Below are 27,592 nucleotides of genomic sequence, written 5' to 3'. Positions count from 1 at the left end.
GACAGGAGGGTAATCAAGGGGCTGGGACAGAGGTGAGAGTGAAAGTGGCAGAATTGAGTGCTAAAGGTTCCATCTTTTCAGGGTGAGGAAAGTGAAGCATTGCCGGGGGGTGGGGCAGGGGTGCAGTGGTGGGGATTGAGTGAAGAAGGAGGATAACCCTGGCCTCTGGTGGCATTTGAGAGTCAGATTTTCCTTTTTCTTTTGTTGTTTTTTTTTTTCCCAAAAACCCCATCCATCTGGCCCAGAAAGGAGCCAGATTTTCAAGCAGTAGACTTTCAAAGCATGAAGCAGAGACCCAAGAAGAGAATGACTCCACCTTTACCTGTAAAATAGAGGAAATGACTATTTTATAGGATTATTTCAAAAATAAAGCGAGATAATCTAATCTATGCAGAGTACCTAATACATCTGAATGGGAAGGTAGCTCTTTGAAAAAGATTAAATTTAGGACCTCAAACATGAAAAAAAAAGAAACAGTTACGAGTTATAGCCCTTCAGTGGCCATAGGTTGCTCATACCCAGTTATGGGATCAACCAAGGCTGGGAAGAAGACAGTTTTAGGCTAGTGATTCTGGGAGTGCAGCAAAGGCTTATCTCTCTCTAACCTTTCCCTTCCTTCAGCCTTGCCCTCCCAAGACACTGTTCTTCAAGACAAAGACCAGAAGAGAAGGCAAAAATGAATGTTGAAGTAGTAAAAGTCATACCCCAGGTTAGTTGATATTTTCTTTCTCTTCATGAAAGGCAGTCTTGCTGTTTAGGACTTTGTAATGCTTCTTTTCTTTTGAAAATTCCCTGATTAACAGTCCAGGAGCCTAGTTCCCACTTCTCTCAGAGGCCACTGTCTTTAACTCTAATTACGTAATGAGTGAGTAATAGCTTAGTATAAAAAGTCATGGAGGTCCCTCTGAGATTCCTCTTCCCACCGTGTGTACATTTTAAATTTAGTGCTGACTCTTGTGAAAAGACTTGATTTATGTCGTATGGAATATACATGTGGATATGTTAGTACTAGTGCGTTGGGTTCCAGGTTAAATGTGCATGCAGTGCGTTTCCTATATGTAGAATGCATCAGGAATTATTCCTCTACCTGAAGTTTTGTCCAAATCTCTGATTATGTCTTTAAGATAAATTATTTAAAAGTTTTTCTTTACATTTTAAGTATGAATTACCAACCTCATTCGTTCGCCTGAAAAATCTTATTCTACTTAATTTTTGCAAATTTTATAAATTTAAATAGGTGAGATGTTCACATGGTACAAAATTTAAAAACAAATTTCACCCTTAACTCCCAGTTATTTTAAGAAGTTATTCTCAGCATGTATCTCATTCAGAGCTATATTATGCCTTTGTATGTATACATAAATACTTTCTTCCCTTCAAAGTTAATGATTTTTCGTGTCTTGCTGAAATTTTTGTCTACCTTTAGGTCCTATTTTTCTTCTAAGATTTGTTTTATCCTTCACAGTTAAGTTTCTGGTAAGCTTAGACTTGATTTTTGTGGTTTTCTATCATGGTAGGGCTGAAATTACATTAACTTTTTATGTTAAATTTAATTTACATTAGATTTTTACATTTAATTTACATTAAATTTTTACATTAAATGTATAATTTATAATAAGTGAGGCAGAGATTTATTTTTTCAAGTTGGCACAATGGCATTAATTGAATTATTCATCTCATTCTCACTAATTTGAAATGCCACCTATATCATGCACTAAATTCCTGTGTATATTTGGTTCTGTTGCTGTACTACACTCAGTTTTACTTGAATTTCTGCTTTTAATCTTTTAATTTTTAAATATTATATTGCACATGTATAAGGAACAATGTATAAAAAGGAACCCTTAATTCTCCCACTGTGAAATTCCCCTTCACATTTTTTCTAAGTGGAAAATGTGTTTTCATGACATACGTGAGTGTCAGATGTCCATAATTAATGCTTAATTAATTTATATGCTTCATATCAAAAGTTACGTTAAATTAATTTTGAAACACTGCTTTTTTTTCTTGCGCTGTCAGAGTTCATGAGATATTAAAAAATATTTACATGGATTCTGGGCATCTGTGTCTTCCTCAGCATTAAAACCATTTTGTGAATTACCTAACATAATTTTCCAAAGATACAGACCTTTTAGAGTTTGTGTGCCTGATGTTGTCATTAAAATTCTACCTGAAGTCACAAGCACCAATTAATACAACAGAATTAGTCCCCTCCAATTTGCCCTATAGAAGTAAGTTGGGATCTCCACAATACCACTTACTGTCTTTAGTTTTGATAGTTCCATACACTATTTCTTGACTATTTTAGTTTTAGAAATGATCCAGTAACCTACTACTATAGATGATAAAGATGCAGTCCATTAACCCCACCACCTGAAATGCACACACACATGCTTATTTGATAGACTGTGAACATTATTCACTATTTTTGTTTTAAGTCAGTGTTCAGGGTAGCTTGGTGTCTTTCATCAATTTGGAAATTTTTCAGCCACAAATATTCTGAAACTTTCCTCTTTTTCTAAGATTACAATTATATACATAATTGACACTGTTTTATATGTCACTTATGCTTTAATTCTCTCTTTAATTCTCTAATCTCCTGTTAAGCCTCAGCCACTCAAGTAGCTGGGATTATAGGCACGCACTACCATGCACAGCCAATTTTTGTATTTCTGGTAGAGGTGGAGTTTTGCCATGTTGTCCTTGCCATGCTATGTAGGCTGGTCTTGAGCTCCTGGCCTCAAGTGATCCACCGGCCTTGGCCTCCCAAAGTGCTGGGATTATAAGTGTGAGCCACCGCACCCAGCCAGGTTTTCTTAGGTTTTATCTAATGTTTTTTTTTCTGTGCCAGGATTCTATCTAGGAAATTACATTACATTTAGTAGTCATATTTCCTAAGACTCCTCTTAGCTGTGATAGTTTTTCATACTTTGCTTATTGATGACCTTGTCAGCTTTGAGGAATACTCAGTTATTTTGTAGAATGTCTCAAATCTGATGTTTTTTCATGATTAGACTAGGGTACTGTGTTTTGGGGAGGAAGATTGCAGAGGTAAAGTTCCTTTTTCATCACATGAAATCAGGGGTGCACACTATAAACATGATTTATTACTGTTGATGTTAATAGATGTTAATTAACTTTGAGATAGTGTTTGTCAGGTTTCTCTATAATAAGGTTACTCTTTTTTCCCTCACTTTTCCATACTGTACTGTTTGTAAGGAAGTCACTATGCACAACCTATACTCCATAAGTGGGAAATTATGTTCTACCTCCTTAAGGGCAAACATAAATCATTTGAAAAATCTTCTAAATGAGATATTTGCCTATTTTCCTCATTTATTTATTTAGTCTTAATTTAGTCTCTTATTCAGTATTAATCCTCCTGGAAATTTCAAAAATTATCTAACACCTTGCAATAAATGGTGTTTTCCTTAAAAAGAAAAAAGAATTACAAGCTCTTCAGATGCTATCCATTGGGATTTACTTCATTGGTTATAGCATTATCAGTTAAAAAAATCACTACATATACATGCATACATATATATAAAGTTATTCTATAGGTATTGGTAAAATTCTGGTAGTATATGTACTAGATTATTAACCATAAGTACCAGGATCAAAAGCAGTTTTTTCTGTGGGAACAGCCAAAGCTCCTCTGTCCTTAATAGTCACCAAAATTATCCTAAATATCGGAAAGAATGTGAGCACCTTTTGCTTGCATTGAGGACTTCATCTTATTTTATAAGAATATGTGAAATGATGGTTCTTAGTTCTCGACTCACTAGAAGGTGAAAACTAGAGTTCAGGGCCGGGCGCGGTGGCTCACGCTTGTAATCCCAGCACTTTGGGAGGCCGAGGCGGGCGGATCACAAGGTCAGGAGATCGAGACCACGGTGAAACCCCGTCTCTACTAAAAATACAAAAAAATTAGCTGGGCGTGGTGGCGGGCGCCTGTAGTCCCAGCTACTCGGAGAGGCTGAGGCAGGAGAATGGCGTGAACCCGGGAGGCGGAGCTTGCAGTGAGCCGAGATTGCGCCACTGCACTACAGCCTGGGCGACAGAGCGAGACTCTGCCTCAAAAAAAAAAAAAAAACGAGTTCAGGAAAACTGTGAGTACACAGAGAAACTTAAACAATTTTGTAATTCTTTTATATGAAAAATATATTAAACATTTTCCTAAAGGTATGTATATCTTCTAAAGTCCCATACATTGAATATCTGTTTAAAATTTGCTTTTAAACACTAATCTTTAGAACAAAGATATGATACAGAGATTACTGTTTAAAGCGAATTAAAATGTGCTCATAATCTTGTCTTTAGTTATACTTTTGATAACTTTGCAAATCAGGCACTAAGATTAAGAAGATATTCATTTTCAACGGAAGTAAATCTGAAGGTGAAAAATGCCCACAATAACTTTTAAAATTGCTTACAAGCTGCTGGTGATTATAACTGGTCATTAATTTTTCTCTAAGAATATTTAAAAGTTATAACTTCAATTTCATTTTGTTCTGCAACTGTGGGTTCTACCAGCCGTGGGTGGAAAACACAGTATTCACTGATGCAGACATAATAAAATTGCATTCTTAAACATATTTTTATTATTTAAGAAAAAAAAATCAGCTACATTAGTTCAATGCCTTTCTCCAGCCCCTGCCAATAAAACTTGGATCCCATGGAGTATCATTTGAAAAATATCAATTTAGATATTCCTTTTATGCTTTTGAAGATTCAACATAGGTATGTGTTCTTCCTTGACGCCCTCTTCACTGCCTTGTAGTTAGTTATGCACCCATATTTCCCTATGTTTGGAATCGATTGGCACCATTGTACCCAATGCAGTTAAACACTTCCATAAGTACTGTTTTGGCTTGGATCTTCCTATTTATGTTTTTTCTCTTCTATGAGTCATTTCTCACCTAAAGTAGAGACATCTTGGATCAACTCAGAGTTATCTTTGGACATAAGCATTGGTTGGTTAAGAATATATTTGTCACTTCAGGACTTAGTGACATTCAAGGATGTGGCAATAGATTTTTCCCAGGAAGAATGGCAATGGATGAACCCTGCTCAGAAGCGTTTATACAGGAGTATGATGTTGGAGAACTATCAGAGCCTGGTATCACTTGGTGAGGATCTTTTCCCTCCTGCATAATCTACCTTTAAGGAACTTTTTTGTCTATATATTATTAAATTTGCTTTTATTATATGTAGGTTAGAATGGAATTTGGGAATGGAATCTGAGAAACAGAGGATATTGAGGGACTAAAGAAAACTTGAGATTTAGAGTTAGTGAATTTGGTGAATATCAAATATTCCATGCGTACACCCTTAAGGCAATTGGGAACACAAGACACAATGTGAATCTCACCAGTCTCCTCGGTTTCCTTGTTCTCTCTCTCCTGCAGAATTATTATCACCACTAGACAACAACAAGGTTCACAAAGAATATATAGCTAGATTACTATAAATTCAGAATATCACTTTTAAAATCTGTATCTTTGTATTAAGTAACAAACTGAAGACACAAACTGAAAATGGCTTCAGATCACTTACTGTTAGGGAAATTCATATGGACCTTTCTTCTAAGCACTGGGGCCACCCCATTGGCTAGGTTAGCTTTCTGTTCTCTAAAAGCCCTTTTGATTATGCTTGTGATTCATTGAGCTTCTTGAAACTAAATTTATATCTTAAACCAAATTTGGGAAATTTTTAGCCATTATTTCTTCAAATGTTTTTTTCTGTTCTTTTCTGTTTTGGACTTCAGTTACACCTATGTTAGATTGTTTGATATTGTGCCCTAGGTAACTAAGGATTGTTTCACTTTGAAAAATCTTTGTTCTGTTTTAATTTTAATTTCTCTCTCGCTTTTTTTTTTTTTTTTTTTGAGACAGTCTTGCTCTGTTGCCCAGGCTGGAAGGCAGTGGCGCAATCTTGGCCCACCACCTCCCAGGTTCAAGCAATTCTCCTGCCTTAGCCTCCCAAGTAGCTGGATTACAGGCGCCCACCACCACACCCAGCTAATTTTTTTTTTTTTTTTTTTTTTGAGATGGAGTCTCGCTCTGTCACCCAGGCTGGAGTGCAGTGGCACCATCTCGGCTCACTGCAAGCTCCGCCTGCTGGGTTCATGCCATTCTCCTGCCTCAGCCTCCAGAGTAGCTGGGACTACAGGTGCCCGCCACCACACCTGGCTAATTTTTTTGTATTTTTTTAGTAGAGATGGGGTTTACCATGTTAGCCAGGATGGTCTCGATCTCCTGACCTCGTGATCTACCCGCCTCGGCCTCCCAAAGTGCTGGGATTACAGGTGTGAGCTACTGCGCCCGACCTAATTTTTGTATTTTTAATAGAGATAGGGTTTCACCATGTTGCCCAGGTTGGTCTTGAACTCCTGACCTCAGGTGATCCGCCCAACTTAGCATCCCAAAGTGCTGGGATTATAGGCGTGAGGCACTGTGCCCAGCTCAGATTGGATAATTTCTGTTGATTCATAGTCAAATTCCCTGACTCTATCCTTACCCTCAATGTTTGGTTAGGTGCATCTAGTGAATTTTTAAGTTTCAGATGTTATATTTTTTAAATTATATAATATTTATTTGGTGGTTCTTGTAGTTTCTTTTCTGAGATTTCCTGTGTGTACATTTATTTCAAGCATATTTGCCTTTATATTCTTAAGTATTGATATAATAATAGCTGTTTTGAAATCATGCTATTCTTTGTTATTGCAGTGTGAGCGTCTATTGCTTGATTTTTCTAATGGGCATGATTCACTTTTTCCTTTTCTTATGTCAAGTAATTTTGAATTTTATCATATATACTGTAAATAAAACATTGTAGAGCCTCTGGATTCTGTCATATTCCCCTAAAGAGTATTGATTTTTTTCTAAAGCAGGCAATTATCTCAAAACTTCAAACTATTTCTAGGGACCTTTTAAAATACCTCATTTACTACTGTGTGATAATATTCAGAAAATGTTGGGCTAAATTTCTGCCCTCAAGCCCCTTATAAAATAGTTCACAGAGTTAACTGTTAGCAGTCTTACTAGGCTATTCCAGAGTTTTATGTAGTCTGTCCTTCAGATGTGCTTTATCTCTTATCTAGTATTCCTACTATATCATCCCACCAGAATTAAGGTACTGGCTTTTAGTTCTGAAATAATCCAAAACATGACCAATTTTCATGTCTTTTTTTATATGTAGGTCTTTGCATTTCTAAGCCATATGTGATCTCCTTATTGGAGCAAGGGAGAGAGCCTTGGGAGATGACGAGTGAGATGACAAGAAGCCCATTCTCAGGTGAGTGTGGAAGAACCAGAGAGGGGAATCTTTTTGACATAATGGCTCAGCCATTTTTAGAGGTGATACCTTCTCACTTATGCATCTCAGAAACTATTCATAAGCCTTACAGGCCTGGGGAGAAGACTGAAACTTAATGCTTCACATGGTCCCCTCAAATGTCTTCTCTTCTACTTGACTGTCTTCTCTCTAAGAACTAATATTCTCTAGAGATTAGAGAATCTTAAATCTCTAAGATTTTTGTTTTGCAAAAATCTTTATCCAGCTCCTTACCATCCCCTTGTTCGCTCTGCCATACAGACTTATATAAACTTCTATGCTTCTTAAATCTTGTCTTAACTCTTGAATTAGGTACTGCTTACAAATTATAATGTACCCTGCTGCTCTTTCATTCCTTTCCTGTAGCAGATAGGAAAAATCTAAACCCTGTTAGCCTCTTCCTGATCAGCTCCTTCCTACTTCTGTAACCTCATTCTTTATTACTTTCTAGCTTTTTCATTATACTTTAGTCCAGAGTTTGCTAAATTATGTGAGATACCCAGGGTATGTTTCAAGTGAGTTACAGGTATACCAAGCTACTGAGTCTCTCAAGAGCCTTGGGAGACTAGATGGGTCCAGAGGTAATTCCAAATCTGATTGCCTCTGAGTCACAGGCAGTGTCATTCTTTTGCCTGCTCCACCTGTGTTTTACAAATGTCATATTGAATGAGTATTCATCTAGCCCATGGGTCAACTTTTCTGAACTCACCAAGCTTTTTACTGACCCAGGCATTTGCACTTCCTGTTTCCTCTACCCAGAATGTTCCTCTCCGGGGTCTGTCTATCCTGAATATCAAATCAGAGCTAAAAAATCATCTCATCAGAGGCCTTCCCTAACCACCTTATGTAATGAACATTTCCCCATCCCAACCCCATAACTGTCCACCAAGCCACTGTTTATTTTCTTTCTAACATTCAGGAAAGCCTATAATTAACTTGCTGATTGTTTAATGCTTATATTCTACCTCTCCCACTGAAATTAAAGTTCCAAAAGAAAAGGGCATATCAATATATGCCGTCACAATTAGGCCTTAAAGCATTCTCCTTTCCCTTCTGTAACAGTGTTTGATCTTTACATTTTGGGATAATTTGGATCCTAAACTTCCTGTGTCCTCCAAATACAACAGTCCCCCTATTCAAGGTTTTGCTTTCTGCAGTTTTTTACCCACAGTCCACCACTGTCTAAAAATATTAAATGGAAAATTCCAGAAGTAAACCATTTATATGTTTTAAATTGTGCACCATTCTGAGTTGTATGACGAAGTCTTGCACGTTTCTATTCTTTCCTGCCCAGATCATGAATCATCCCTTTGTCTAGCACACCCATGCTGTATGCCCTACCTGCCTGTTAGTCTCTTAGTCTCGTCTAGCTTTTCAGATCTGTTGCACGTAGTGAATATAGGGTTCAGTATCATTCCAGGTTTCTGGCATCCACTGGGTCTTGAAATGTATCCACTGTGGATAAGGAGGGACGACTGTACCCACACATCAGAAGGGAAATAGACCCTGCTTGGATGCACTTTATACTTCAGTTTTGTATGAAGATGCCATCTGCCTTAAATAAGAGAAACAGAAAAGAACTTTCCCGATAATTGGCCCTGTGAAGAACGAGTGGAAGAAGGGAAAAGGAAGAAGCTATAAGTCTGGTGGGATGCTGAGTCAATGCGTAGATATAAGTATTATTGTATGCATAAGATATCTTAGTGTCTGTTAAAAAAGGCCAGGAAATTAGGAGCAACCATGGCTCTCTGTAGGAAATTGGAGTTGAAGACAATCTTCATGTGACAAAAAAGTAAAATGTGAGAAAACAGAAGACGATGGACTCAGCTTTCTGTGTCTTTTTCTATATTCTCCTCTTCAGTCTGTCTATGTAGGAAAAATTATAGGTGATTAGTTCATTAACCCCGCATTGCCTCAATTCTTGAAGCATGGGTGCCTTGGTCTGAATGTTTGTGTGCCCCTGAAATTCATGTTGAAATCATCTTCTCTAGAGTGCTGGTGGTAGGTGGGGACCTTGGGAGGTGATTAGGTCATGAGGGCTCATGAGTGGGGTAATTACCTTTATAAAAGGCCCAAAGGAGCTTCCTTGCCCCTTCCACTGTGTGAGGAAACAGGAAGAAGGCACCATCTGTGAGAAAGCCAGCCTATGCCAAATCTTCCTGGGCCTTGATCTTGGATTTCCCAGTCTGCAGATCTGTGAGAAATAAATTAGCCATGCCCAGCTAATTTTTTATAAGTGTATTAGTCTGTTTCGTTATAAGTATTCTTTGTAAGTGTATTAGTCTGTTCTCAAGCTGCTAATAAAGACATACCTGAGACTGGGTAGTTTATAAAGGAAAGAGGTGTAATTGACTTATAGTGCCACGTGGCTGGGGAGCCCTGACAGTCATGGCAGAAAGCAAAGGAGGAGCAAAGTCACTTCTTACATCGTGGCAGTCAGGAGAGACCTTGTGCGGGGGAACTCCCATTTACAAAACCATCAGATCTCGTGAGACTTACTCACTGCCAGTGAACAGTATGGGGGAAACTGCCCCCATGATTGAATTATCTCCACCTGGCCCCACCCTTGACATGTGGGTATTACTACAATTAAAGATGAGATTTGTGTGGGGACACAGCCAAACCACATCAATAAGCTACCCAGTATATGGTACAGTTATGGGCCACATAAACAATGTATCTATCCATTATGGACTGCATACAGGACAGTCACACAAGATTATGATGGAGCTGCCCTATACAGGTATAACTTTAAAAAAATCTCTTCTGGCCAGGCGCGGTGGCTCATGCCCATAATCCCAGCACTTTGGGAGGCCGAGGCGGGCAGATCACGAGATCAGGAGATCAAGACCATCCTGGCTAACATGGTGAAACCCCGTCTCTATTAAAAATACAAAAAAATTAGCTGGGCGTGGTGGCATGTGCCTGTAGTCCCAGCTACTCGAGAGGCTGAGGCAGGAGAATGGCATGAACCCAGGAGGCGGAACTTGCAGTGAGCCAAGATTGCGCCACTGCACTCCAGCCTGGGCAACAGAGCGAGACTCTGTCTCAAAAAAAAAAAAAAAACTCTTCTATTGCTGGGCATGGTAGCTGACACCTATAATCACAGCACTTTGAGAGGCTGAGGTGGGAGGATTGCTTCAGGAGGAGTTCCAGACCAGCCTAGGCAACAGCAAGACCTCATCTCTACTAAAAATAAAAAATTAGCTGGGCAAGGTGGCATGCATTTGGTACTCCCAGCTACTCAGGAAGCTAAGGCAGGAGGATCACTTGAGCCCAGGAGTTTGAGGATGCAGTGAGCCATGATCATGCCATTGTACTCCAGCCTGATGACAGAGGGGACCCTGTCTCAAAAAATATATATAAAATGTCCTCATAGCATACTTTACTGTACCTTCTTTATGTTTGTATACGTTTAGATACAAAAATACCATTGTGCTTCAGTTGCCAATAGTATTCAGTGGTAACATGTTGTACAGGCTTGTAGACCAGAAGCAATAGGCCATATAGCCTAAGTGTACAGTAGGCTACACCATCAAGGTTTGTATAAGTATGCTCTGTAATTGCCCATCCATAATGATGCATTTCTCAGAGCATTTCTCCATCATTAAGTGACACAAGACTATTTTGTTATAGCAACCCAAGTTATTCAAGACACTGGATATTCCTGATACCATGAAGACCTGAACTACAAAGCATGTTAATACCTCAAAACCTTTCTTGACTGCTCTAGTGGATTTGATCTCTCCCATCTCTGAACTTTTATAACAATTTAATCTTTATCTCACACTTGATTATGTTTTGTGTTATCTTCTCAAAACTTTTTTTGTTGGTCTTGTCTTCCTAAATTACTTTCTAAATTTTTCAAGAATTCCTTCATTACTTTCATATCACAAATGCTTAGTGCATAATGTATAATTGCTTAGGAAACATTGGATTAGTCGATGATTTGCTACAGATGACATAGAAAAGGAAAGCACTTCCTTTGCCTTTTCTTGAAACCACCTTTTCCCTCAGGTTTTCTCTCAGTATCATCTCTTCAATACAGATTCCTTTATATTTTACTGATAACTTTGTATATATGCCCAGATTTCTTCTGTCTATGGTAAGTGATGTAGCAATATATTTTTTCTTTTTTCTTTTTTTTTTTTTTTTTTGAGGTGGAATTTCATTCTTGTCACCCAGGCTGGAGTGCAATGGCGCAGTCTTGGCTCACTGCAACCTATGCCTCCTGGGTTCAAGCAATTCTCCTGCTTTAGCCTCCCAGGTAGCTGGGATTACAGGCAGGTGACACCATGCCCCACTAATTTTGTGTTTTTAGTAGAGACAGGGTTACACCACATTGGCCAGGCTGGTCTCTAACTTCTGACCTCAGGTGACATGCCCACCCTGGCCTCCCAAAGTGCTGGGATTACAGGCATGAGCCCTTGCACCTGGACGATGTTGCAATAATTTTTAAAGCACATTTATTCCTTCTGTAAACTTATATTCTAGGTCAAGAGTTAAGAAAGTTACTCATGGTAGTAAATAAGAATGTGATTAATAGTAGTGATATCAACCTACGTATCATTATAAAATTCATTTCTTCAAAAGGGGAAATGGTAAAACCCTGTTAAGCAGTGGCTTAAGGTGCTGGGTGCAGTGGCTCACACCTGTAATCCTAGCTACTCAAGAGAAGGTGGGAAGATTGCTTAAGCCCAGGAGTTAGTGAGCTATGATCATGCCACTGCACTCCAGCCCAGACAACCGAGTGAAACCCTCTTTTTTTTTTTAATAAAAAGGTGGTCTAAGAAGTGATAATTTTACCAGGCTGTTGAAAGAAAGGTGAACGGGAAAATCTCTTAATATGCAGATTAAAGTTCAGGGAACTCTGAGAATTGAAGAGTTCGCTGTATTGAAACATGTAGATGATTTCATAGGAACACCATTTTCTCATTATGAAACGATAACCATAGGATTTCACCTAAATCCTCAGATTATCACAAGCCATAGGGTATGTGGTTACTGGAGATCTCTAGAGACTTTTCAGCAGCAGTAGTGATACGATATTGGTATTTAAACAAAGTTAACATAACTGTACGTGAAAACCAATTACAAGTGGAAGACAGTAGATGAAGAGAGCTTAATTTATAGTCTGTTAGGTCAATACAGGCATGAAATATTACCATTCCAGACTACTTCTCTAGGATTTCATCCTACATTGAGGTTTTTGTTTTTGTTTTTTGTTTTTGTTTTTGTTTTGAGACAGGGTCTTGCTCTGTTGCCTAAGCTGGAGTGCAGTAGGGCAATCGTGGCTCACTTCAACCTCCTGGGCTCAAGTGATCCTCTGACCTCAGCCTCCTGAGTAACTGGGACTACAGGCACGTACCAACCACCATGCTTGACTAATTTTTGTGTTTTTTGCAGAGATGGTGTTTTGCCATGTTGCCCAGGCTGGTCTTGAACTCCTGGGCTCAAGCAATCCACCTCAGCCTCCTAAAGTGCTGGGATTATAGGCCTGAACCACTACACCTAGCCCATTTCATTTTCTTAATCACCTTTCCCATGTTCCTTCATGAGCTGTCTTTCTTGGGGTCTCCCTGCATATTTTCCAGTTGACATGCCTGTACATAACAGGTTTTGTGAGATTTATTAAATATTTTTAAATTACCTTTTTCACAATGTCTCCTTTGTTGTAGCCCATGATAAAGGGAACATTCACTTTTATTTATATCTTTCAGATTGGGAATCTATATATGTGACACAGGAATTACCTCTGAAGCAGTTCATGTATGATGATGCATGCATGGAGGGAATTACAAGCTATGGACTTGAGTGTTCCGCTTTTGAAGAAAATTGGAAATGGGAAGACCTTTTTGAGAAGCAGATGGGAAGTCACGAGATGTTTAGCAAGAAAGAAACAATCACTCATAAAGAAACCATCACTAAGGAAACAGAATTCAAATATACTAAATTTGGGAAATGTATCCATCTGGAAAACATAGAAGAGAATATTTATAATCACACATCAGATAAAAAAAGCTTCTCCAAAAATTCTATGGTAATAAAACACAAGAAAGTCTATGTAGGAAAGAAGCTTTTTAAATGTAATGAATGTGACAAAACCTTCACCCATAGCTCATCCCTTACTGTTCATTTTAGAATTCATACTGGTGAAAAACCATATGCATGTGAGGAATGTGGAAAAGCGTTCAAGCAAAGGCAACACCTTGCTCAACATCACAGAACACATACTGGAGAGAAACTCTTTGAATGTAAAGAATGTAGGAAAGCCTTTAAACAAAGTGAACACCTTATTCAACATCAAAGAATTCATACTGGAGAAAAACCATATAAATGTAAGGAATGTAGAAAAGCCTTCAGACAGCCTGCACACCTTGCTCAGCATCAGAGAATTCATACTGGAGAGAAACCCTATGAATGTAAAGAATGTGGCAAAGCCTTCAGTGATGGCTCGTCTTTTGCTCGACATCAGAGATGTCACACTGGCAAAAGACCCTATGAATGTATTGAGTGTGGGAAGGCTTTTAGGTATAACACATCTTTTATTCGTCACTGGAGGAGTTATCATACTGGAGAGAAGCCTTTTAATTGCATTGATTGTGGGAAAGCCTTCAGTGTTCACATAGGACTTATCCTGCATAGGAGAATTCATACAGGAGAGAAACCTTACAAATGTGATGTGTGTGGAAAAACCTTCAGCTCTGGTTCATCCCGTACTGTACATCAGAGAATTCATACAGGAGAGAAACCTTATGAATGTGATATATGTGGGAAAGATTTTAGCCATCATGCATCACTCACTCAGCATCAAAGAGTACATTCTGGAGAGAAACCTTATGAATGCAAGGAATGTGGGAAAGCCTTTAGGCAGAATGTACACCTTGTTAGTCATTTGAGAATTCATACTGGTGAAAAACCCTATGAATGTAAAGAATGTGGAAAAGCTTTTAGAATCAGTTCACAGCTGGCTACTCATCAGAGAATTCATACTGGAGAGAAGCCTTATGAATGTATTGAATGTGGAAATGCTTTCAAACAGAGATCACACCTTGCCCAACATCAGAAAACTCATACAGGAGAGAAACCTTATGAGTGTAATGAATGCGGGAAAGCCTTCAGCCAAACTTCCAATCTTACTCAACATCAAAGAATTCATACTGGAGAGAAACCCTATAAATGTACTGAATGTGGAAAGGCTTTTAGTGATAGCTCATCCTGTGCTCAGCATCAAAGACTCCACACTGGCCAAAGGCCCTATCAGTGTTTTGAATGTGGGAAGGCATTCAGAAGAAAGTTATCCTTAATTTGTCATCAAAGAAGTCATACTGGAGAAGAACCTTAAGAATGTAGTGCATGTGGCCAAGCCTTTAATTATCGTGAATCCCCTACTGTTAATCAGAGATGTCCCACTGGTTAGAAAACATATAAATATAAGAAATGTAGAAAAACCTTCAGCCAGGAGGCTGGCAAGATGGCCGAATAGGAACAGCTCTGATCTGCAGTTCCCAGTGAGATCAACACAGAAGGTGGGTGATTTCTGTATTTCCAACTGAGGTACCCGGCTCATCTCATTGGGACTGGTTAGACAGTGGGTGCAGCCCATGGAGGGTGAGCTGAAGCAGGGCGGGGCATAACCTCACCTGGGAAGTGCAAGGAGTCAGGTATCTCCCTCCCCTAGCCAAGGGAAGCCATGAGGGACCGTGCCATGAGGAATGGTGCACTCCGGCGCAGATACTACACTTTTCCCATGGTCTTCGCAACCCATAGACCAAGAGATTCCCTTGGGTGCCTATGCCACCAAGGCCCTGGGTTTCAAGCACAAAACTGGGCGGCAATTTGGGCAGACACCAAGCTAGCTGTGGGAGTTTTTTTGATACCCCAGTGGCACCTGGAATGCTAGTGAAAGAGAACCGCTTACTCCTTTGTTATGGGGGCTGAAGCCGGGGAGCCAAGTGGCTGAACTAAGTGGTTCCCATGCCCACTGAGCCCAGCAAGCTAAGATCCACTGGCTTGGAATTCTCTCTGCCAGCACAGCAGTCTGAAGTCGACCTGGGATGATCAAGCTTGGTGGGGGGAGGGGTGTCCACCACTACCGAAGCTTGAGTAGGTGGTTTTCCTCTCACAGCATAAACAAAGCCGTGGGGAAGTTCCAGCTGAGCAGAGCCCTCCACAGCTCAGCAAAGCCTCTGTGGCCAGACGGCATCTCTAGATTCCTCCTCTCTGGGCAGTGCTTCTTTGAAAAAAGTGCAGATAAAGCCCTCATCTCCCTGGGACAGAGCACGTGGGGGAAAGGGGTGGCTGTGGGCATAGCTTCAGCAGACTTAAACGTTCCTGCTCGCCAGCTCTGAAGAGAGCAGCAGTTCTTCCAGCACAGCGCTTGAGCTCTGCTAAGGGACAGACTGCCTCCTCAAGTGGGTCCCTGACCCCCGTGCCTCCTGACGGGGAGACACTTCCCAGCAGGGGTCCACAGACACCTCATACAGGAGAGCTCTGGCTGGCATCTGGGACAAGGCTTCCAGAGGAAGGAACAGGCAGCAATCTTTGCTGTTCTGCAGCCTCCACTGGTGATACCCGGGCAAACAGGGTCTGGAGTGGACCTCCAGCAAACTCCAGCAGACCTGCAGCCGGGGGGCCTCACTGTTAGAAGGAAAATTAACAGGAATATAATCAACATCAACAAAAGGACATCCACACAGAAACCCCATCTGAAGGTCACCAGCATCAAAGACCAAAGGTAGATAAATTCACGAAGATGAGGAGAAACTAGTGCAAAAAGCCTGAAAATTCCAAAAACCAGAATGTCTCTTTTCCTCCAAAGGATCACAACTCCTTGCCAGCAAGGGAAAATGGATAGAGAATGAGTTTGACAAATTGACAGAAGTAGGCTTCGGAAGGTGGGTAATAACAAACTCCTCTGAGCTAAAGGAGCATGTTCTAACCCAATGCAAGGAAGCTAAGAACCTTGAAAAAAGGTTAGAGGAATTGCTAACTAGAATAACCAGTTTAGAGAAGAACATACATGACCTGATGGAGCTGAAAAACACAGCATGAGAACTTCGTGAAGCATACACAAGAAAAACCTTCAGCCAGACTGAATGCCTTACATGGAAGAATTCATACTGCAGAGAGGTCTTAACAATGTAAAGAATGTGCAAATGTCCTCAGACAAGATGCACACCTTGCTCATCAGTGAGTTCATTTCAGGCAGCCAGCTCTTCCTCACCCACTACATCACCAAGTCCTGTGGATATATCTGCTAAATATTTTTGGAATTTATCCACTTCTTTTGATTCCCCAGTCCAAAACACAGTCATTTCACCTGGACTATTTGAATCATTACACAGGTGTCCAACCTTTTGTCTTCCCTGGGCTACATTGGAAGAAGAAAAATTGTCTTGTGCCACACATACAATACACTAACATTAACAATAGCTGATGAGCTAAGAAAAAAAAAAGTCCATGCATAGTTTTAGTGATACGCCACCTCAGATAAGCAAGAAAGTCCTCACATTCAATGGGTTGCATACCTGTGAATTCTAAAACTTCATCGTCTTTTGTCCCTTTCGAGTTTACAGCCACAGTGACCTTTCAAAAATGCAAATTAAGTTACTCTCTTAAAACTCTAGTTAAAATACTTGATGTACATAAAGTGCTTAGCAAAATGACCAACTCATACTAAGTGCTTAGTAAATGTTAGATAAGTATTCTTCAGAGTTGATGTAAATTATTTTTAAACAGCGTATTCTTGAAAGCAGTATGGCAGTCGTAAAAATTTTGGAACCAAAACAGTATCTTTTTTAAAACCAAAAAAAGTTTTAAATGCTGTCTTGCTCTGTTGCCCAGGGTGGTCTCAAACTCCTGTGCTCAAGTGACCCTCCCAACTCATTCTCAAGTGGCTGCGATTACAGGCAACCAGCCTGACTTAAAACAATATCTTAAGGTAGATGGTGATTAGCACATGTAGTATGCTTAACATTTAATATTATAATCAAACATCACAGTGGCTCTCATGATTAAGGCTGTGTTCCCTTGTTGGTGAGGAAATTAATTATGACTTGATACATAGAACATGTTTTAAGAAGTGGCTATATAGCTGTGGATAAAACGAACAAAAGAATTAGAATTCCTGGGGAGAATATATACAAGACTGTATTTAGTCAAGTAAAAAAAAAAATCACTAATGTTTAACTGAAGAAAGAGAAATTGAATAATATAGTTCTATTTCAACATGTGGGTTCACAGATTTATTCTAACCTTCCAAGGATCCACTAGTAAAGTTGTTCTGGAGTATATTTTAAAAAAAACCACTTAAAATGTTCCACTTCTTTCATGAGGCTAAGTCAACTCTGATATCAAACCAAGGGGAAAGAAATGAAATTATAGGTGAGTTTACTTAGTTATATACAAAAGGAAATTATTAGCCTCTGCTGATGGAGAACAGAGGCTGTGAATAAATGGAGATCCATAACATGATCCTACATGAATGTTTCAATATTGTAATCCTGTAAGTTACTTTTACATTGACAGTTCTGAAATTCATGTTGAGTGTTAATTAGGCAGGAATCAGAAGGGAGGTTTTGTAGAAGGTCGTATCCCATGGGTTTTTTATATTTGAAAAGTGTTTTCGATGTATTATGGGGGGGAGATTAAATGTCTTTGACAGTTATCCAACTAGAAATAAAGTCAGCATCCCATTTGACTCCTTACACAGAAGTTCATTCTATACTCATTACAGACGTAAGAGGAAATACTGTTAAGATGGTAGAGGAGAATGTAGAGTATTTCTGTGCCTTTAGGTTCAGGAAGTCTTTGGTAAGCAGGACAAGGTCCAGAAGCCATAAGGAGAGAATGACAGGACTGTTTAGAAGATTTAAACCTTTTTCATGGCGTAAGATACTGTATGCAAAGTTAAAAGGCATATGACAGGCTAAGAGATCTTAAACATACATTAGAAAGGATATAGCCCTTGAAAAAGGGCTGTTAGAAAGCAGCAAGGATAAGGTGCACAGTCTTGCAGAGCATGTCAACAAAATTTATTGGATGAAGAAATTAAAATGGTTAAATAGAAGAAGTTCTCAACCTCACTAATGATCAGATAAGTGCAGATTGTAAAAGTCCTCATCCCCACCAACACAAACCAGCAGGAATTTTATGTGAATGTAAAGTGGATAATATCCAGTATTGTCACAGATGTGAGAAACCGTATTTTCATATATTGAGAGGGTAAATTAGAGGAAAGTCATTTTAGAGGGCAATGTGGTGTTACCTGTCAGCATTTTGAATATAATTACCCTTTGCCACAATTCTACACCTAGTCATTTATGTTCTCAAAAAGCACAAGTGCAGAAATATAGATGCATAAGCAAATGTATTGTAGAATTGTGAAAATTTTGGAAAAAATGTTTAGTACTAGTGAAGTTATGGGTTACTTAAGTTACAGAAAATCAGTTTAGTAGATCACTGTGTAGTTACGGAAAATGAGATGGATCTCTACTCAAAGATGTCTTGCAGTTTATGAACTGAAATATAATTACATAACACGATGACACCGTTATTAACTACATAAACTTTATAAAGCTTAAAAAATGCGTTCATAGTATCTGTTATTTGTTGTTTTTGTTTACAATACAAATAGAAACCATGCACACAGATACAAGAACTTCCCTGTTTTTTGTTTGTTTTTGTTTTGTTTTGTTTTTGGTAGCAGGTGGGGTGAGCTGCTCTCATGTTATTCCATGAGTTTTTTTGTGTGTTGCTGGTTGTGCATGGTTCATTTTTTGTTTTTATTTTTTGAGATGGAGTCTCGCTCTGTCGCCAGGCTGGAGTGCAGTGGTGCGATCTCAGCTCACTGCAACCTCCACCTCCCGTGTTCAAGTGATTCTCCTGCCTCACCCTCCTGAGTAGCTGGGACTACAGGATAGTCTCGATCTCTTGACTCATGATCTGCCCACCTTGGCCTCCCAAAGTGCTGGGATTACAGGCATAAGCCACCGCTTCCAGCCTGTATATGGTTCATTTAAATCAAATGAGATACTCCTTGAGATATGGGGGAAGTTGAATATCAGTTATCCTGTGGCCAAGACTTAAAGATGGTATATGAGCTTCTGCTGCTGTGCTCCCTAGACCTGACCTGATTCATGCTTCTGCCAGGTAGTAAACATGTTTTGTCCTGCTGAATTGGCAGAGTAGTCCCAAAAGAACTGTAACTAAGGTATGCAAATACTGAAGAAAGGGATATAGTATTTCTGGGAGAGCTCTAAGGAAGGTAGACTTCTGTTGCAGTCATTCTGAAGAATTATGGGTGGTGATTCTTGCACAAGCCCAGCTCATACATCTAGGCTAGACGATGCTTAGATATCTTTATCAGTGCCTGGGGATTTTTTAAGGCCTCTGGGTGAGTTTAAGCCTGCTGGGAAAAACCTAGGCTAAAAACAGCTTAAAAGCTTTTCCTGAACCTGTGCTTGAGAGCACCATTTTACCTCTAGGGAGTGCTTTACTTGCCATCCATAGGATGCTAGGCACATTTCAAAGAAGGACTGTTTTAGGAAAGTGGTTTCTTATCTCTTAAATTTATTGAGGCTCATTTTATGGCCTATCATATGGTCTATCTTAGAGAAAGTCCCATGTGCTGTTGAATAGAATGTATATTCTGTGGTTGTTGGATGAAATCTTCTGTATATGTTAAGTCCATTTGTTCCAAGGTATAGTTTAATTCCATTGTTTCTTTGTTGATTTTCTTTTTTTAAAAATTTGTGATGGAGTTTCACTCTTGTCACCTCAGCTGGAGTACAAATGGCATGATCTCAGCTCATTGCAACCTCTGCCTCCCAGGTTCAAGTGATTCTTCTGCCTCACCCTCCCGAGTAGCTGGGATTACAGGTGCCTGCCACCACACCCAGCTAATTTTTGTATTTTTAGTAGAGACAGGGTTTCGCCCTGTTGGCCAGGCTGGTCTTGAACTCCTCACCTCAGGTGATCTGCCTGCCTCGGCCTACCCAAGTGCTGGGATTACAGGCATGAGCCACTGTGCCAGACCTCTTTGTTGGCTTTCTGTCTTGATGACCTATCTAGTGCTGTCAATGGAGTATTGAAGTCCCCCACTATTATTGTGTTGATCTCTATCTTATTTCTTAGGTCTATTGGTAATTGTTTTGCAAATTTGGGAGCTCCAGTGTTAGGTGCATATATGTTTAGGATTGTGATATTTTCCTGCTGGACAAGGCCTTTTACCGTTATATAATATCCCTCTATCTCTTTTAACTGCTATTGCTTTAAAGTTTGGTTTGTCTGATATAAGAGTAGCTACCCCTGCTTCTTTTTGGTGTCCATTCACATGAAATGCCTTTTTCCATCCCTTTAAGTTTATGTGAAGTCCTTATGGGTTAGGTGAGTCTCATGAAGGCAGCAGATAGCTGGTTAGTGAGTTCTTATCCATTCTACAGTTCTGTGTCTTTTAAGTGGAGCATTTAAGCCATTTACATTCAATGTTAGTATTGAGATGTGAGGTACCATTGCATTCATCATGCTCTTTGTTGCCTGTGTACCTTGGATTTTTGTTTTTTGTTTTTGCTTTTTAACTTTTTTTTTGTATTATAGGTCCTGTGTGATTTATGCTTTAAAGAAGTTCTGTTTTGATATGTTTCCAGGATTTGTTTCAAGATTTAGAGCTCCTTTTAGCAGTTCTTATAGTGGTGCCTTGGTAGTGGTGAATTCTCTCAGCATTTGTTTGTCTGCAAAAGACTGTATCTTTCCTTCATATGTAGTGCTTAGTTTCACTAGATACAAAATTCTCGGGTGATAATTGTTTTGTTTGAGAAGGCTGAAGATAGGGACTCAATCCCTTCTAGCTTGTAGGGTTTCTGCTGAGAAATCTGCTGTTAATCTGATAGGTTTTCCTTTATAGGTTGCTTGGTGGCTTCTGTCTCACAGCTCTTAACATTATTTCCTTTGTCTTAACTTTAGATAACCTGATGACAATGTGCCTAGTGATGATCTTTTTGCAGTTAATTTCCCAGGCATTCTTTGTGCTTCTTGTATTTGGATGTCTAGATCTTTAGCAAGGCTAGAGATGTTTTCCTTGATTATTTCCCCAAATATATTTTCCAAACTTTTAGATTTCTTTTCTTCTTCAGGAACACTCATTATTCTTGGGTTTGGTCATGTAACATAATCCCTGACTTCTTGGAGGCTTTGTTCATATTTTCTTATTCCTTTTTCTTTGTCTTTGTTGGATTGGGTTAATTTAAGACCTTGTCTTCAAGCTCTGAATTTCTTTCTTCTACTTGTTCAATTCTACTGCTGAGACTTTCCAGAGCATTTTGCATTTCTGTAAGTGTCCAATGTTTCTTGAATTTTTTATTTTTTTTCTTTATGCTATCTATTTCCTTGAATATTTCTCCCTTCACTTCTTGTATCACTTTTTGGATTTCCTTGCATTGGGCTTCACCTTTCTCTGGTGCCTCCCTGATTAGCTTAATAACTAACCTTTTTCAGGTAAATCAGGGATTTCTTCTTGGTTTGTATCCACTGCTGGTGAACTAGTGTGATTTTGGGGGGTGTAAAAGAGCCTTGTTTTGTCATATTACCAGAGTTGGTTTTCTGATTCCTTCTCATTTGGATATGCTCTGTCATAGGGAAGGTCTAGGGCTGAAGCCTGTTGTTCAGATTCTTTTCTACCATTCTTTTTCTATTCCCTCGACATAGTACTCTCCTCCCTTTTCCTATGGATGTGGCTTCATGTGAGCCAAACTGCAGTGATTGTTGTCTCTCTTCTGGGTCTAGCCACCCAGCAAGTCTACCTGGCTCTGGGTTGGTACTGGCCATTGTCTGCACAGAGTCCTGTGATGTGAACCACCTATGGGTCGCTCAGCCATCGATACCAACACCTGTTCTGGTGGAGGTGGCAGTGGTATAAAATGGACTCTGTGACAGTTCTTAGCTTTGGTGGTTTAATGCTCTATTTTTGTGCTGGTTTGCCTCCTGCTGGGAGGTGGCACTTTCCAAAGAGCATCAGCTGTGGCAGTTTGGAGAGGAACCATTGGTGAGTGGGGCCGTAGAACTCCCAAGATTATAAGCCCTTTGTCTTCAGCTACCAGGGTGGGCAGGGAAGGAACATCAGGTGGGGGCAGGTCTAGGTATGTCTGAGCTCAGTATGTCTGAGCTCACACTCTCCTTGGGCAGGTCTTGCTACGGCTGCTGTGGGGGATGTGGGTGAAGTTCCCAGATGAATGGAGTTGGGTACATAAGAGCATTATGGCTGCCTCTGCTGAGTCATGCTGGTTGTCAGGGAAGTGGGGGAAAGCTGGCAGTGACAGGCCTCACCCAGCTCCAACACAAACGAAAGAACCGGTCTCACTCCCGCTGTGACCCCCCAACAGAACTGAGTCTGTTTCCAGCCAGTGGATGAACCAGGCTTGAGAACTTGCCCCAGGCTATGTGCCTCCCAACTGCAAAAGAAAAGGGCTTGGTTCTTTCCCTGCCTGTGGAGTCTGCACACCTGATCCGTGCCCTGCCCCAAGTTCTGACCAGGAGGCTTCTCACCCAGTTCAAAGTGTCACAAACTGCAGCTAGAGATTTCCTTCTCCCTTTGGTGTTTTCCCCCTCTCCCCTGGGTGCCCTCCCAATGGATCCCTGTGGTGCCAGGCAGGAATGGCCTGCCTGGGGTCCAGCAAGCTCCCAGGGTCTTTCCCACTGCTTCCTCTACCCCTGTATTTTGCTCAGCTCTCTAAATTGACTCAGCTCCAGGAAATGTCAGAAACTTCTCCCAAAAACAGACCTTCAGTTTCTCCAGTTGGGGTGGGGTATGTTTGGGAGAGGAGGATCTCTCTTTCCCATTTCCGAAGTTGGGGTACTCACAGTATTTGGGGTGTCTCCTGCCTCCTTCAGAGGGTCTGTGGGTACTCTTGGGATTTCTGGTTTGTTCTTGCAGTTGATCTGGAGCTAAAATTCATAATCGGAAATGGTATTGTATTTTGAATTTTAGTTACTGCCTGTTCATTGCTCTGAAGCAGTGTTTTTTGCCCCCCCAACTTTTTTTCCTCTGTGCTTCAGATTGGATAATTGCCATCAATCTCTCTTCAGGTTCACTTAGTCTTACTTCTTTTGTTTCCATTCTTCTTTTTAAGCCCAGTGAATTTTTTATTTCACATGGTGTGTATCTCAGTTTGATGAAGGCCAATTTATCACTCTATTGCTTTTAAAGTAGGCTCACAAAATCTAACCTAAGTGAGGTTTCACCTCTTGGTCTGAGGCTTTTTTTTTTCCATTTTCCAATTAATAGTAAGTTATGAGTAAATATTATTTACAATAAAAGACAAAGTCTATGCCACTGCTTTCCTTTTCAGAACTACCTATGGAAACCTTTACTTTCCAGTCTGATGTTGACAGACCATTTTAACCAAAGCTGAATGAAAGTATTTGGGGTTTATAATAATTTTATTCCATCTTCTTATCCAAGTAAGGAAGCTCTCCACCATTCCTAGTTTGCTAAGGCTTTTTCTTTTTAAAATCACAGGTGTGAGCTGCATTTTATCTCAATCATCTATTGAGATGATTCCAGGAACTGTTACATCCTTATTTATTAATAGTGGTGAATGATATTAACAGGCTCCCCACCGTGGCACTCCTGTGATAAATTCTTGGCAATATATACTGTTGGTTACCTGCTTGGCGTCCAGTCTCCTTTTTGTCTTTTCTAACAAAACTCAACTTGTGCTCAGGTGTCTCTTCCACCCTCAGATGATTCATAGAAAGCTGACCAAATTCCCAGTGACAGGAGTAGACTGCCCTTTGTCTTAGCCGGATATCACAAGGCTTTTCCTGAGTGACTAAGGAAACACTTATGTCCCATTATGTGGTAAGGCCCTATGGACATACAACATAAAATACCTCTCCAGAGAAAAATATAAAATCAGAAATTATGATTTTATAGAAAATTCATATTTTTAATCAGTAGATTCCTTGGATAACTAAATTCATTGGACTAAGTATTATTTCCCAAATCAAGTGTCATTATGTCGTACATTCTGTTTGTTAAACATCTGACACCTAAGCATATGACATCCTTTCTTTGTGCTATAATTTTATTTTTGCCTATTGTGAGTATATATTATTCTTTATACTGAATTTTAAAAAAATTAATAAAACAATTTATAAATATGGCAAATATGAAGATTGGCAGTAGTTCATAAGTTGTATCAGCTTAATCTAAACGATTCAGCCAGGAGATTATTCATCTTTCTTATTGGTTTTTGTTTTTCAAAAAGCTATAGTTTTGGGTTTACAAAAAAAGCACAGTGTAACTCCTGGTGGTTAAGGTGAGAAATTTTGTCATCTTCCTGCTGCAGGAGAACTTAATAATGAAATTATTCTTGTAGCTCGCTAAAAATTTGGATATATTGAAATATTTTTCTTCATAATTCTTTAGTGTGCTTCTGTTGCTTCTCTGCTAAATATGAACAAGGATGCATATAGCCCCATATAATAGGAAAATAGGATATAGCAGTCATTTGAGGATAAGTGACTGCTACAATAAGATAAAAAAAGTATTGTCAACTCTGTCAATAAAGAAGATAGATTTTATTGCCTTCTCAAGTAACAGCTTCCCATGTAGGTAGGTGGCAGGTCAAGGCAAGAAGACAGCTCTGCTCCATGATGTCATCAAAGGACCTGGTTCCTTCTATGCCATTTCCCCATCAACTCAGAATGCTGTCTTTATCCACATAGGTGATGCCTCTACATTCCAGAACATGAAAGTATTCTGACATATCTTCCTTGGACATGACATATTTTTCTAGGTATTGCTGGACTTTGTTTATTGTCACTTTAGGTAGGATTTTAATGTGTATGTTGTCATTGAAGATTGGCAATTCTTTCCCTACTTAAATTCTTTCCCTACTGTCCTTGTCCAGTTTTGGTACTAAGGGTGTCTAGTTTTTAAATTCTCCAGTATAGTTTTATAGGATAGGGATTATCTATTGCTTTGGTATTCATGGAGAAGCCTCAGAACTTATTTAATGATTTTCCATTTCTTCTTGAGTCAGTTTTGGTACTTATAATTTTCTCTACAGTAAGCCCCTGCATATGTTTTAAGTATATTGAGATAAGGTGATCATAGTATTTGCAAAATTCTAAAAATTTCTGTGATTATGTCCACTTTTTCATTTCTAATACCATTTCTTTGATTGTTTATTTCTCTTCTTCTGCTAAGCCATCTTTAGCATAACTTTCATCCTCATGATGTCAAGGTGGCTGTTTGCAGCAGACCCTATCCCTGTTGGACTGAACAAAGGATGAAAAACGTGGGAATAAAAGACAAAAGAGTATATTTGGAAGAAGAGGTCTGGGGGCTCCTTGCTTCCAGTGAACAAGGGCCCTGAGCCTTTACAGCCCTTCGTATTTATTAGGTAGCGTGAATAGGGAGAAGTGGGGGGGTGGTTGTCGGTCAGTAGCTTGATTTTCAGCAGGCTTGCAAGACTGCATTCTTCAACCAATAGGCTCTAGATGTCCCATTAGATAACCTCAAGGAGCATGGCACCAGGGAGTGATTGCCTTCAGCAAACCTTCTGGTGGCTGGAGCAGAAGCGACTTTGCCCACATTCTGCATTCATGATAAACAGTTTGCTGTTTGATCATATAGCCTCCAGTGGAATGTTGAGTTGGTCACGATCCCTTTGCTAGCTCTCTACAGCTGTTCTACCTGTTGACATCCTGTGTCATACCCAAGCAGGAAGAAGGTTGTGTGAGATGACAAAAGGCCAGAGTTACATGCCAGCTGTGTCTTTTTCCACACATCCACCAAACCCCCAGCAAATCTGTACTTAAAATTCATTGGTTACAGAGCCACTACTCCTTACAAGGAGACTGGGGAGGTGAGCATTATAAGCTGGGCAGATGGCCACTTGAAGAGCATCAGTGTTCTACTGTGGAAGGAGTGCAAAATAGACACCAGAGAGACCACTAGCAGTGTCTGCCACAGCTATTACATGGCTAGGTCCACCTGACTGAAACTAAGTCTTTTCTATGAGACTGAAGTGCTTTGAAGAGAAATGCTGACCTTGTCCTTTCTGCAGCTTGTGGCTTTCAGTCACCCTTGGATTCAGAGATAGAAGTCATCTTAATTCCATCACTGAGGCCAGGAGACCTGACGGAAATCAATTCAAGAGTAAGGAGACCAGGCGTCCAGTGTGACTGGGCGTGCAGAGGTCGGTGCACCTGTGATGACTGGTGTAACAGCATCGCTGCCTGTGAGCCAACTTGGCTCCCAGGATGAAGCTCTCCAGTTCTGATAAGGCCCCTGGGGGAGAGACCGGTCCTAAACATGTTCAAGAATAAATCCATCAGCTAACTTCAGATCGTGATTCACACAGGAAGGGAACTTTAAGAGGTCGCCAGGGCTGGTATTTTTGAGACGTTAGGCAGCCCTCTCTGAGGCGATGACAAGTGAATGGCATAAAGGAGCCAGCCCAGACGAAAATTTGGGGTTAGACTATTTCGACCCAGGACGTGCAAATACATAGGTTACAAAATGGAAAATGGCATTTTGGAGGATGGGAGGCCGGTGTAGCCAGAGAGAATGAGAGAAGGTGAGGGGGCACCCAAAACAATCCCACAAGCTCTCTACACCTCCCTTCCTAGCCCACACACATTCCCCCATCAGAGTGATCCTCCAGACTCCGGAGGCCCCCAAGATTGCCATTGCCTTTCCCTTCCCCGTCGGCAGTGACGCTTCCGCAAGTTGCTGACGCCCAGGCCCTTAGCACCTGTCACAGCCAAGCACCCGTCACAGCCAAGCACCCTTTTCCTCCGGCCCTGCGGTCCCGCCCCTCGCGCAAGCCCCGCCTCACCCGGCCTGCCGCTGCGCCTGCACGATTCCCAGAAGCCTTTGGGGGTTGGGTGTGTCGTCAGAGCGGCCTCTGCTTCCGGCCACACCCAGGCCCAGCGTTGGCCACCACTTATGCGGCGGCTGCGGTCCAGGGACAAGTGAGAGCGACCCGCAGAGGGCAGGACCGACGGGCGTTGCGTAGGCCCGGGGCCAAACCGTATCTTGCAACCTGAGCTCCGAGGGCCGCCGCATCCGTCCCTGCTTGGGACTACGCTTCCCAGCGGGCGTTGCGCGGAGGCCACGCCCAGTTCTGGCGGCGCTGGCTGCGCACTGGGAGTGGGACGCGCCAGGCTTCGCTTGGCTGCGGGGAGGGGCGGGGCGGGGCGGGGCGGCGGGGCGGTGGGGCGGCGGGGCGGGGCGGGCGCGGCCGGG

The 27,592-nt window shown here is 40.7% G+C and overlaps 1 protein-coding gene, 1 long non-coding RNA gene and 1 pseudogene across 4 annotated transcripts in view; 1 reads left to right on the top strand and 2 right to left on the bottom strand.

Annotated features, from left to right (window-relative positions):
- The window catches only part of ZNF471 (zinc finger protein 471), a 47,899-nt gene extending 29,848 nt beyond the window's left edge, over nt 1–18,051 (top strand). For 2 of the 3 annotated variants that reach the window (XM_063615285.1, XM_063615286.1), the window contains 4 exons: nt 622–709; nt 5,003–5,129; nt 7,201–7,296; nt 13,056–18,051. In XM_063615285.1, the coding sequence (XP_063471355.1) occupies nt 677–709; nt 5,003–5,129; nt 7,201–7,296; nt 13,056–14,680 (1,881 nt within the window). In that variant the 5' untranslated portion in view covers nt 622–676 and the 3' untranslated portion in view covers nt 14,681–18,051. Of the gene's footprint in view, nt 1–621; nt 710–2,284; nt 5,130–7,200; nt 7,297–13,055 lie in introns of those variants that run through there. The other variant, XM_055236533.2, reaches the window with a different exon arrangement.
- LOC134732091 (uncharacterized) overlaps nt 1–27,592 on the bottom strand; it is a 53,330-nt pseudogene that overhangs the window by 25,467 nt on the left and 271 nt on the right.
- LOC134732248 (uncharacterized) lies at nt 24,897–26,644 on the bottom strand. The gene is made up of 2 exons (XR_010115210.1): nt 26,393–26,644; nt 24,897–25,071 (listed from the first exon to the last, which is right to left on the bottom strand). It is a non-coding gene; the product is annotated as an uncharacterized lncRNA (long non-coding RNA).

Source organism: Symphalangus syndactylus, chromosome 13, assembly GCF_028878055.3.
Source record: "Symphalangus syndactylus isolate Jambi chromosome 13, NHGRI_mSymSyn1-v2.1_pri, whole genome shotgun sequence".
Lineage (NCBI taxonomy): Eukaryota > Metazoa > Chordata > Mammalia > Primates > Hylobatidae > Symphalangus > Symphalangus syndactylus.
The sequence above is the reverse complement of the archived record's forward strand: the minus strand, read 5'-3'. Positions and strand labels throughout refer to the sequence as shown.